Source organism: Mesoplodon mirus, assembly GCF_964341445.2.
Source record: "Mesoplodon mirus genome assembly, chromosome: 13".
NCBI lineage: Eukaryota > Metazoa > Chordata > Mammalia > Artiodactyla > Ziphiidae > Mesoplodon > Mesoplodon mirus.
This window is the reverse complement of record NC_138989.1, coordinates 32,160,640-32,173,469: the sequence shown is the minus strand read 5'-3', so window position 1 is coordinate 32,173,469 and position 12,830 is coordinate 32,160,640. Positions and strand designations below refer to the sequence as shown.

The 12,830-nt window shown below is 48.2% G+C and overlaps 1 protein-coding gene across 1 annotated transcript in view; it reads right to left on the bottom strand.

Annotated features, from left to right (window-relative positions):
• Nucleotides 1–11,745, bottom strand: part of LAMA1 (laminin subunit alpha 1) — a gene marked incomplete at its 5' end in the record, with an annotated part of 146,381 nt that extends 134,636 nt beyond the window's left edge. Inside the window, one exon of the mRNA XM_082641419.1 lies at nucleotides 11,673–11,745. Coding sequence (XP_082497545.1) covers nucleotides 11,673–11,745 — 73 coding nt within the window. The remainder of the gene's footprint in view (nucleotides 1–11,672) is intronic.
• Nucleotides 11,746–12,830: the final 1,085 nt, after the last annotated feature.

Genomic DNA, 12,830 nt, shown 5'->3' with positions numbered 1-12,830 from the left:
AAAGCAATGATGCGTCTCTTGGGGTGGTCAGGGCGTATTCCAATAAGGAAGACTGTCCAGGGTTGGGGCACTCACCATAATGTTCTCTGTCTCCATCAACATCAATGCTTTGCTAATTAGCGAGGAAAATATTTAAAATGGGCTATTAGTAAAATTAGTGGATTGTTAACAGAATCACGAACAACAGAAATAGAATCTCATAAAGAGAATTTCATGGTAGTCAAGATATTTATCTAATTAAAATATTTTAGTGGGACTTTATCGTAAGTAAAGAGATTGACAAAAACAGTTCTATAACTGAACAAAATTTTCAGAAACAACCATTTCAGGATTCTGAAACTAACCAACAAACAACAAGTTGGGAAGCTTTTCTTTATGAAAGGCGGCTAGGGTTTCAGGTCACACTGTGAGAGAGAGAGAAGCTTTCTGCCTGGGTCACTCCATACTCACCCCCGCTCCCAGGGCAGGGTGAGCCCTGAAAACCAGCAGCTTTAGTGCTGGAGATGGACAGCTGACTTGATTTGGAGCAGAGAGTGGAAACAGATGCTCCGTGATGCTGACAAAGTTGTAAACTCAGTAGAAAACAAATGGGGAAACCCTGTAGTTCGGCTAGCTGAGGTTGCCATCCTAGTAGGGGAAGATACAGATGGCCAGACCAGCCAAACACTTAACAGGGGACCCTGGGCACATGGGCATCAAAGAAGGACCAGATCAGCTCTCCATACTTCCCAGGCTTTTTTTTATTGAAAAAGAATAAAATAGTTAAGAAAAGGTTTAACAAAGGAAATTCAAGACCAATACACTGAAAACTGTGAAACATTTCTGAGAGAAATTAAATAATATCTTAATGAATGAAGACAGGTTTCTTATTTATAGACAGGAAGACTCAATATTATTGGACAGCACTTCTCCCCAAACTGATCTACAGATTCAATCTAATTCCTATCAAAATCCCAGCTGGCTCTTTTGTAGAAACTGACAAGCTGATACTAATGGAAATGCAAAGGACCTAGAACTATCAAAGCAATTTAGCAAAAGCGAATTGTGGAATGGCTTAAATCACCCAGTTCAAAACTTATTACAAAGCCAAAGGAATCCAGACAGTGTGATGTTAGCACAGGGACAGACACATGGATCAATAGAACAAAAGAGGGTCCAGAAATATACACTGAAAATCTATCTGATTCCTTCAAATATTATTACAGAATTATTTGAATATTGAACTTGAAATTACTTCATTTACAGAAAACTGTCTTATGCACAAATTTTCAGGGCATGTTTGACCACAGAAAACAAGGCACATCTTAACTTAGTCAATTTTAATAATTAAAACTAAACCAACAAGGTTGGAAACTACTAAAGGCACACTAGATGTTATGCTCATATTTCTAAAGAGAATAGGCCATTCTTTCATTCAGTAATAAGTGATTTTTATCACACAAAAATCCATCTGTGACATAAATTCTGTATGCCTTTGTTCTGTTCCTGAGAAGACCAGGCTGGCTTAGCCCAAAATGCCTGGAGGAAAACAGCTGTTCCCCACTTACTGTCCTCCAAAGGCAGGCAGGTAGCGTTCCTTTAAATAAAAACTCTATATAAAAATGTAACTCCAAGAGCTAGTCAACAAATGCCAACAAGACTGAAGTCAAGGCAAAATAGTGTTCTACAGTCACAGTCTTCAAACTAAAAGGAAACACACTGCAGTAGAAATGCAGTGTTTAATCAGAGTTCTCTCTGTTTACAGTGAGACTATTTTACAGCAATAAGTGGGGTGATATTGGTGGTCCAGGCATTCAGAAACAAAAACTCCTCCAAATCTGAACTGATGGACACACGTAGCCTAGGATTCCTTGGGCACTCCTTGTGCCTGCTTGACTACAGCTCTAGGGGTTCAAGGACCAGTGTGCAGAACTCTAGAAACTCAACAAATACTTATTGAATATGTGAGTCAATGAGTTGTGTGTTTGAGATGCCTAGAAGTCAGTGGCCCCAAATCTAGAAATAAGATTTTGTTAAATATAATCTGGGCTTCAAGCCATATTCGTCATTCAATATTATTTCAATTACAAAAACGTAATCCTTTTATCTCCTTTGTACTGAATTGTTATATGGGGGAAAAAAGGTTAATGATCTCTTCAAGCTGTCAAGCCCCGCCTGATTTCCAGATTCTGTGGCTCTTCTCTCTCTGTATTGGACCCCGTCTGTGACCAGGGAAAGTATCTGGATTTAGTGTTTCTGCTACTAGGTTGTCCCTGGTCATGTGTTTTGGTTCAGAATGTGAGCTTTAGTCCCCAGAATGTTTGATTATCTCCTACCGTAGCTTGGTTACCTGCATTCTTGTTCCCCATCCCTGCATCCTGTCTGGGTACCTGCTAAGGCCTCCCAGCCTTCTCGAGCTGGCATCTGTCCTTTCCCAGTCCATCTCTGCCCAGGAATTATCACTCTGCCTCCTCATTAGGGACTTTTCCAAATCCCAACTGCCTGTCTGTCTGAACCTCTCAATACTATCCATCCACTGGGTTCCCTCACAGCCCCTGGTGCTTGTCTGAATTGGGACTTTCATTCATTCATCCAACCCATATTTACAGATTCAACACTAAACGCCAGACGCTGAGTAGGTATTAGAAATAAGAACAAAAATCTCTGCCCTCCAGGAGAGATAGGCAAGGTAACAAACTGTTACAAAATGACGTGCTGGTCAGAGGTGTGCACAGATTGCTATGGCAACCAGCAGGAGGCACACCTGGATGACTGGGTGGACCAGAATAAGGCAGTGTCACAGGTGAACCACCATGTCACATTATGGGAACCACGGATGCGTCAGAATGGCCCAAAGAGGGTACGCAGTGGGAGAAGCAGCTGCGGAGAGGCTGGAGCAGGGCCTAGTAAGTCCTGCTCAGTAGAGTGAGAAGCCACTGGAACAGTTCCACAGGGATGGGATGACCCCATCAGCTTCACGGCCCGCTAATGCCTGGGAGGCTTCGGATGCCAACGGCTTTCTGGGCCCTGGGGAAACTTTTATTGGCCACATTAGACTCATCCCAGCATCTGCAGCCCGGCTATCCATTCCTGCAGAACCTGCCTCAACCCAGCAGATGGGCCAGGTCCAGATTCCAGCTCCGTCAGTCTGGGGTTAGTCAAATACAACAGCCTCCAGTACCGTTAAGCCTTTAGGTGGGCGCTGGTCTGCAGGTCAGTGTAGGTGGGTTGTGGTGTGTGTGTGTGGTCTGGTGTGTGTCTGGTGTGTGTGGTGTGGGGTGTGGTGTGTGTTAGGGATGTAGAAGGTAGAAAGGCTCTTATTTTGCTGTTGGAGCTTGAAGGGAAGTCATTACCAAACACTGAAAAAACCTTCTAACATGCAAATGACCAGGCCCCACCCCAGACCACATAAATTGTAGTCCCTGAGGCGGGGGCCCTGGGCATTCATGTGATTAAAATCTAACGCGCAGCCCAGACAGAGAATTTCTGAATTAACTGTACCTGCTCTCCACGGCAAAGAGCTGGCCAAGCAGGTGAGCTGTGAGGCCCCCTGAGACAAAGGAAGTCTGGAGGAGTCGACGTCACCCAGCAGGGGGTCTGGTGAGGAAGTTAAGACAGGGCACTCACTGCCCCTTCCCTCTCCCCTGCCCTCTCCCCACAGGGCCTGCTTGCTGCAACCTGAACTTATGTGACTGGGAGCAAGCAAAATACAGATGCTAACTTCCACCTGTGCTACTTGAATCCCCTCAACCATGATTTCTCATGGAGAACATTTCTTTCTAGCTATGCACTTGGACTTCCTCAAAAACAATTCCATCAAGAATGTCCATAGTGGAATCATAATGAGGAAAGCGGCTGAGAACGAGGACCTCAGGACACACCCCGACTTGGGGCCTGGAAGGTCGAAGGTCCACTACACGTTTGGTGCATGAAACTGAGCAAGTAAGTGCATGAGCAAACGGGGAAAAATCTAGAAACACTGACTAGAAATGACAACAATCCCACAAGAAAACATTATTCCCTACCCCAAGAAGGTGTCAAGGATTTAAAATGCCAGCTCCCTTACAAGAAAAGCAGTGGGAGCTCCCAAAGGCATGTCACAACGTTCACGAATATCTCAAACTCTCCCCACCCCAAACTTCTAGAATGAACAAAAGTGCAGCCATGAAGCCAGGGCAGAGTTGTAAAGAGATGGGAAAACTAGATCACGTACAAAAACAAAGACAGAAATGCCTGAATTGGAGATTCAGAAGGAAGGGTTTGAAGGATGGACGGTGGGAAGTTTGAGGATGGGGAAAGAGTGCTAGCCCACCCCAGGGCAGAGCCACAGGGACAGAGAGTACACCAAGTGGCAAAGATAGTTCCGGAAACAACTATTTAAACTGGAAACCCAACAGGCTCAGCTTGAAGGCCGGTTGAAAAATTCCTTCCGCCTCTGGTATCCAGATAGGAAAAAGGTTTCCTGAAACAGATTCTAGATCCTACTCAGACCTGTGGAATCCTAATTCCCTCCAGTGGTACAAAATCTAGGAAGCTGGAGGACCTCCTGCCCCGAGAGGAGCCGGGCTCAGGGCTGGGTTTGCAATCCAGGGGCTGGGTAAGGGTTTCATCATTGTTAAGGCAACCCCGTTGCCTCTGCGGGGGTCTGGGGGGCGGTTTGTTGGCGTTACTGCTCTCTCACTGCCTAGGGCTCAGGTCCCAGCACTAGAACCTGTGCCCCCAAGTTATCTGTGTGTGGAAAGAAATGCAGGGAGCTAAGGTTTTGCTCTTTGAAAGAAAAATGTCCCCTCTTTTTTGACCTTGATCAATGGCATTCTGGGCAAGCCATCCACAAGAGGACCAGATGGCAACTCTGGCTGGATGGGAACCCCGACTGATCACAAAATACAACGCAAGTTCAAAAATGGCCACAGAGGCCATAAAAACAAGTCTGCCCTGGGGCGGGGACCAACTGGCCATGGGGGATCGGCTGAGGCTTCAGGTAGAGAGTGGGGATGCCACTCAGGTGAGGGAGTCATGGGAACAAATCACACAGCCCAGAGTCAATACCTGACTTTGTGAATCTGGGGGGATGACGGACGGCTGTGGCCAGCGAGTGAAGCCAGGGGGTGTGTTATGAAGACAGCGGTTAAGGAGCACCAGTCTCACCGCCATGTGGGACTAGACTAGATGAGCGGATGCTGCCATCAGAGACTTATTCCAAGTGGCTAGTTATAGTCTTCTGGACAGACAGTGATCATCTGCAGTGTCATAAAGAGGAACAAAGGCAAAAAAAATCAGGGACCTTTTTAAAGGAAGAAACAAAAATGCAGAGGGATGATTTAGATAGGGGGAATCCAAAAAAAGAAAAGAAAGAAAGGAAGATGAAGCCAAGGTGACCGAAAGAATGCCATAAACTGGGAGAAACAGGGAAAGAAGTCATTGGAGCAGGAAAGAATTCCTGTGCTGCGCCTGAGATAACAAGATAATCGCTTTTAGTGAGTAAAATCCTGCCATTACAAAGAGGTTGGAAGACATTTAAAAGTGGGGTGTACAATAATCAGCATCGTGGAGTGAGGGGTTTTCTCCTTTCTGAGTGTCCCCTCTTAACTAAAAATGATCTGCTAAACTTAAGCATCTTTTATATTGTTGTAAAGAGTTTCCTGAGGTTCTGGCAGGAAATTATGGAGCAATGCAACAAAATGCAGGAAATCCTTCAGGGAATGGGAAAAGATGGCACTTTCCATAAATACTCATGGAGCTAAATCTGACATTCCCATCAGCAAGGCAGGAGGTTCTCTGGCACAAGAACTGGAGTCATACTGCCTGCTGGGCCAGCAGATCCGACTTCAAAGATAAGTTCAGGAATGAAGAGATTCAGACTTCAAATGGTTGAATCAAAAAAGGGAAAAAATGCACACACACGCTGAAATCAGGATCTGATGTGTTTCCACAGCATCGTTTCTGGATTAACCTCTGAGGTAAATGCTTACCTAGGCAAGAATGTTATCCACCACGCTGGTGTGGAATCTCAGTGTTTCCATTGTCTGTCTCCTGCCTCTCAGCAAGACACAAAATCACTGGGAACAAGTTACCCCAAAGAAAGCTCTCCCGATCCAGCCTTGAGAAAACAAAGACGCTGGTGGCAAGCATCTGTGCCGTGAAATGGTTACTCTGAGCGCTGTCACCTCAGTACAAAGGACATGAAGATGCAATGAACCCAGCTGGAGTGCAGCATTTTACACTGAAATAGCTCCCTGGCAGGCATGTCCCAACAGAACCCAAGTTCACGAACTTACCTAAATTACTTCTATAAAGGAGTTTTTTCTCCTCATTAATTTTGAAATACATTTATTTACTCAATTGTCCATGGATACACGCTAGGATTTTAGAAATAAAACAAGCAAAATAATTAGTTGCAAGCATGTAAATAAGCTACATACATCCTTCTTCGGAGACTATAGTTTATCTTGTTCATCCAAACATTTCTGAGGAATATCAGTAACAGGTTCAGCTAAGGTCTCAGAGCAAGAGTTCTCTCTGGTTATCTCCACTTAACTTTGTATTCAAGGTACAGGCTTAACTTTATTCATCAGGAATTATTATTATTATTATTATTATTATTTAGTTAGTTAGTTTGCGGTACGCGGGCCTCTCACTGTTGTGGCCTCTCCCGTTGCGGAGCACAGGCTCCGGACGCGCAGGCTCAGCGGCCATGGCTCACGGGTCCAGCCGCTCTGCGGCATGCGGGATCCTCCCGGACCAGGGCACAAACCCGTGTCCCCTGCATCAGCAGGCGGACTCTCAACCACTGCGCCACCAGGGAAGCCCAGGAATTATTTTTAAAATTTAAGTTTTTCTGTGTCTGCCATTGTCGTTCCAGTAATAAATCATACTTTTTGGAAAAATAAATAACACACTATCCTTAACTTCTGATAGAGTTATTCTTAAATTTAACCTCTCTACATCATAAATCATCTAAATATATTTTTTAAAATTATTTACAGCTTCAGGAATAGCTTATGAATGCTACAGTAAGCAATACTTAAAGAAGGAGTACAGGGTCATGAAAGCAATCAATGAGCTAGTTTTTAAATTCCAAAAGATCTAGGAAACAAGGCTCTAATACCGTCTGTCAAAGGCCATGTTGAAAGGGACAAGTTGGAAAGTGAAAAGTCGGTAAGTGTAGACATTGATTAAGTGATGCATTTAACATCCGGCAGCAGGGATATTAAAGAAGTAGTAAGAAGGACGGACAGTGGAGATAGGAAGAGTGTTTCCTGTTTTATCAGGAAATAACTAGTACCTTTCTTATACTATTAGAAAGTGCTAGGGAGGAAGCAGGTTTTAGGAAGTAGCTTGCTTTTAGGAGTTACATGAAGAAACATCTAAGGAAAGATACTCAAGAACTAAAAATCGTAGTTACCTCAGAAGTAGGTGACTTAACCTTTTCTATATACCTTTTGGTATCTTTTGAACTTTGTACCATGGGCATGGATTACCTATTCAAAAATAGTTTTTAAAGTTACTTGATTCGTGAATAAAGATATTAATCTCAATGTGGCTCAACCAAGACAGGTGGTTATTAACCACCAGGAACATTGCACAGCGATGGACACCCCGTTGGGAATAAAACAGCCCCTGCCCTCAGGAAGCCCAGGCCAGTGGGTGAGACAGATCAGTGAGCCACTGGCTTAGGCCACCAGGATAAGGACAACAATGGCGCTAAGGGACCAGAGCACCAGGAGTCCAGGGAAGGGCACATCATAAGTACTTCAGCAATCGCGGTACCGGGAAGCTTTCTGGGGGTTTTAGACCGCAAATGGGAGGCTTGTCCAGCACTGAATAGCCCATGTGCCCGGCATCACTGGTCAGCTATGAACAGGGGCACGTTCATCCCCAGGTAACACCCTGAGCTCTGGGCCAGCAGGCCAGCTGGGTCCCAGCCTCCTCCTTTAGCCCCATGGAATTCTCCAATGTCACTTTGTGTGTCCGTGTTATGAAGTCAGGAGTTTGAGAGGCATTAGTCCAAGCCTATAGGGTGGTGCTTCTAGAAAAATCATGGTGATGGTGGTGCTGAAGATGGAGAGGAGAGGAAGAGGGAGGCCCAATGAAAGAATCAACACAATATTTCATGGGAAAGACAAACAGTTCCTGAGCCTAGTCAGCAGTGGGGACAAAAATGGGAGATGGATTGCACAGATTTTCAAGAGGTAAAATCAACAAGTCTTAACTCCCAAATGAATGTGGGTCCAGGATGGTGAGGACGCACTGCAGGCGAGACAGTTAGACCATCACCATGGACTGCGTGTCTATGATGCTGACATGCCCAACGCTGGGCCAATTTTCTCCCTGTGTTACTGAATCACATCAGTTCTCTGCATTTCACAGATCCAGAGATGCTGAGAAAGTTAACCAACATCATGGCTCATCAAAGTGACAGGTCTGGCGTTTGAGCCCAAGACTACTTGATTCTAAACCCAGACTCCAAATTCCAGAGAATACAGCTGGCAAGAGGGCCTCCCAATAGTTCTGTGCAAAATAGTAATAATGATGCTTAGATAATGCTTATTGAGGGCTGATCCTGGGTTAGGCACTGTTCTAAGAACTTATCTTGCATTCTTTCATTTCATCATGAACAGCCTCCTCCAGGGAGGCACCATTACTATTCCCATTCACAGATGGTGAAACCAAAGCACAGAGAGGTTAAGTAACTTGCCCAATTTCCCACAGCTTGTAAAGCCAGAAAGTAAAACACCTAAAGCTTAAAGGCATATCTTGTCCTTTCTCCATAAAAACCTACTGTAGGGCTTCCCTGGTGGCGCAGTGGTTGAGAGTCCGCCTGCCGATGCAGGGGACATGGGTTCGTGCCCTGGTCCAGGAAGATCCCACATGCCGCTGAGCGGCTAGGCCCCGTGAGCCATGGCCACTGAGCCTGCGCATCCAGAGCCTGTGCTCCGCAACGGGAGAGGCCACAACAGTGAGAGGCCTGAGTACCGGAAAAAAAAAAAAAAAAAAAAAAAAAAAACCTACTGTAGATGATAATGAATATCTGTAGAAACTTATGAATTATTCTAAAATTGTAGGGTGTCTCAAGGAAGCTTACCTTGAAATAAGTGGTCATATAAACATTTTACAATACTCGCGATTCTAAGAGTGGCACAAGACACTATGGAACAGCATGTGTTTATTTCATATCCTTGTTGCATTTGAATTCTCGATCATGCTATATTAACTACAGATGTAGGCTTTATATTAATGTCTGGAAAAGTGGAAGAGAAAAAAGGAATGGGCCAAAGTCTGGGATACGTAGGAAGTGGGCAGTGAAGTTTTTATTACACAATCCTTGTTTCCAACTGCTAAAATCAGTATTTTTTCTTGGCCCTTACTTGGGGAATACAGCTACTGGAAAGAAAAATGCACCTGTGAAAGCCATTCAGGCACACACTTCACTGGAGAGCACATACACGCTAAATTTGAATGCTACATCATTTATGAGAATGAAGTAAATTTTCTCTAGTCATAGAATAGATTTTTTCCTCTATCCTTGGAATTGTCTATTTTTACTAAGAAAAAAAAAAAACATTCAAAACAAGAGTTGCTGAGCTGACCTGTGAAGCAACTATAATCCATGTAATAGCCAGCTGTGGACGTAACACAACATTATTGTTAGAAATATACCACCTAGTATTTTATACTTAGGAAGAGCTCACTTTACACAGGTTACATCTCAAAGGAACTGAGCTATTGAGTCACATACCATGAGATGTAAAGCAATCCAGAGAGGCTGTGAAATGATAGAGAATTCCTAATAATCTGAATGCTATAGGATGATTGTTTTAAAAAATATAAGCACCAGATAACTAACTCACTGATGATGCTAGTCAGAATTATTTTATTATTATATTATGACCAGATTACACCATTTCACTAGTCATTCATGCTATATACACGGGGTCCCAACTTATATTTTAAAAGGTCAAAACTCCCTTAAAGGTGCCTGTTAGGAAGGGTGATGGTTGTGGGGTGAGGGCTGAAAATCTGGAAGGTAGTGTGAAAGATTCAAAGGCTCCCACGCAGTGGGTGGTTTTCCGCAGCATCTAAAAGCAGGAAAGCCCCACGCGGTCCCACTTTCTCCAAACACCATTCACAGCCGCCCAGGCCAAGTGCTGAGCCCAGAGGGGCGCGGAAAACACTCAGGGCATTTCCCCAGTCCAGGACTTTCAATTTCTTAGAACAAGGAAGCTGAGTCCAGCTGCTCTCCCTCCACCCTGTGGGAAACCAGGCTTTTCACTGTCAGCAACCCGAGAGAAAGGCGTTCAGCTCGAAGAGTCCAAGCCCGCTCTCCCGCAAGGCCGGCCCCTTTCTTCCCGGGATAACTATGTAAATTCCCTGCATCCCAGCCCCCGCCTCGCGCAGAGCGGACGCCCAGCCATTCAAAGCGTGTCGCTCCCTCCGGTCCAGCGATTCCACCACGAATGCGCCAATGAATGAGACGGGCTGCAGAGTTCACAGCTCAGCACGATGCCAAACACCCATCTTTCCCACGGGGTACTGCGCGTTCTGCCTGCCTACTTTTTTTTTTTTTTAATTGGAGTTTAGTTGCTTTACACTGTTGTGTTAGTTTCTACTGTACAGCAAAGTAAATCAGCTATACGTATACACATATCCCCTCTTTTTTGGATTTCCTTCCCTTTTAGGTCACCACAGAGCCTTGAGTAGAGTTCCCTGTGCTATACAGTCGGTTCTCATTAGTTATCTGTTTTATACATAGTAGCGTATTGGCATATATACACCGCCTACCTACTTTTGACCTGTACTTTCCTCCGTTTTTAATGGCACGTGTATTTGTAGGAGCATGCCCGCGGTCACGTATTGCATACATTAAGACGTTTTCAACAAGTATTTGTGACCGCCTAGCCAACAGCCGGCGCCGGGAAGCCTTAGCCTCTGGGTAGAGCGGGCACAGTGTTGTCCACAGAAACCGGAGTGGGGTTTCCCTTTCTCTGGGGCACTGACAGAAGCTTTGAAAGTTCGCTTCGGGTTTCTGTTCTTCACCAACGTTGCCCCGCGAGTCAGCGTGTCCGCGCAGCCAGCCAGCGTCCAAGTTCCCGCTCCCTCATCCCGAAGTGACCACCGTCTATGCTGCGAGGGAACGGCCAGTTCGGCCACTTCGGGGCCTGCACCCAGCGCGGCCGGGAGGCGCGTCCGAGCCCTGTACGCCGCCCGCGGCCGGTTCCCACGTCCGCTCCTCCCCGCTCACTCCCCGCGCGCCGGCCCGCCCCGAGTGGCCAGGGGACCGCCCCCTTCCCCGGCCGCGGACCACCAGCTTTCCGCCGCCGGTTGGTGGCGGGGACTCTGTGGGCGCCTTTACCATTCATTCTCCGTCCACCCGCCGCAGCCCCGACCGAGAGCCGGGCCAGCGCGGCTCTCCATAGGGGCTCCCGGGTCGCCAAGCCAGAACGGGGGACCCAGAGCCCGAGGAGGGGAAGCCCGAGGCGCGGATGAGGGGGCTGCGTCCGTCAGGGGTGCTCCCCCAGCCCTCTCCACCCCGGCCGGGCGACCTTTCCAGGAGACGCGCGGGAGACCCACGTGTCTCATCCCCGGTCGGGGGTGAACGCGGACGCGCGCACCGACCTCAGGCGCGGCCAGGCGTGGGGCTTTGTCCCGTAGCCTCCCGCCCGCCAGGGGACCAGGACGCGACCCGGGCTCACCTCTCTGCTGGCCCTGCGCGGCGACCCAGAGCAGCGAGGCCAGGAGCGCCAGCCCCGCGCCGCCGCCACGCATCTCGTCTCTGCCGCTCGGGTGGCTCCAAGGAGAAAGCGGCGCCCGCGCGCACGGACTCGGCGGAGCGCGAGTCTGCACTGCCCGTCGGCGCCTCGGACACACCCCCGCCGACCTCCGCCGTGCCCGGCCCCGCCCCCCGGCCTTCGCCGGAGACCCCTCCCCCTGGAGACCTCCTCCCCCAGCCCGGAGACCCCTCCCCAAGGAGACCTCCCGCCCACTCTGAGAGCCCTCGCCATGGAGGCTCCTCCCCCCCGGAGACCTCCCCCCGCCCCGAGAGCTTTCCCCCCCCTCTCCAGAGACCCCTCCCCACAGAGATTCCCTCCCCCCAAGGCCCCTCCCCCCCGAGGCCCCCGTGCTCGGCCCGCGGGGACCGCCAGAGCCATCCCCCAACTCGGGGGTGGAGTGGGGGTCGACCCGCTGCAGCCACGGGCTCGGAGTTGGGGGGCGGGCGGAGAAAGTGGGATGGAGGGGGTGGGAGGGAGATCTGCCGAAGTTGGCCGGGGCGGATGGATCCGAGAAAGTATTTGCCCTGTTGACCCTTCCCGCCCCAGCGCGGCCCTGCAGCTGAGCCCGAGGCCGGGACCCCGCGCCGCCGCCGCCGCCGCCGCCGCCGCCGCCGCGGCCAGGCCCGCCGCTCCTCCAGCCCGCGCCCGAGGGGCCCCGGCCTCGCCCCGAGAATGGGACCCCGGGCCTACTGACCGGCGCCCCTGTCCCCCAGGGGTTGGTGGCCCGGGCCTGGCCGAGAGCCTCCCCTCCAAGGAAGGGACTCTGGGGCTTTTAGCTGCCAGCCTTCCCCGCTCTGCTGTTGGCAAAGGATTTTGTGAATATTTTTCTGAAAATGAGTTGTAATTTGTTTCCCACTTTGCCTAAGAAAGGCAAGAAGGATCACTTGGATTTAATTATTATCATTAGCATACCCTTACTGTTCAAGAAAGAGGTCTTATGGGGGGGGCGGGGTTCAGTCTTAACAGGAGATTTCAACAGCTTTGTTCTTTCTTTAAAACTACATCTGGTCCCCGTTAAAGAATTTTTAATTTCCTCTGATTTTTTTTCTCTTGAAAGTATTCATAACACTTTGCAGATCT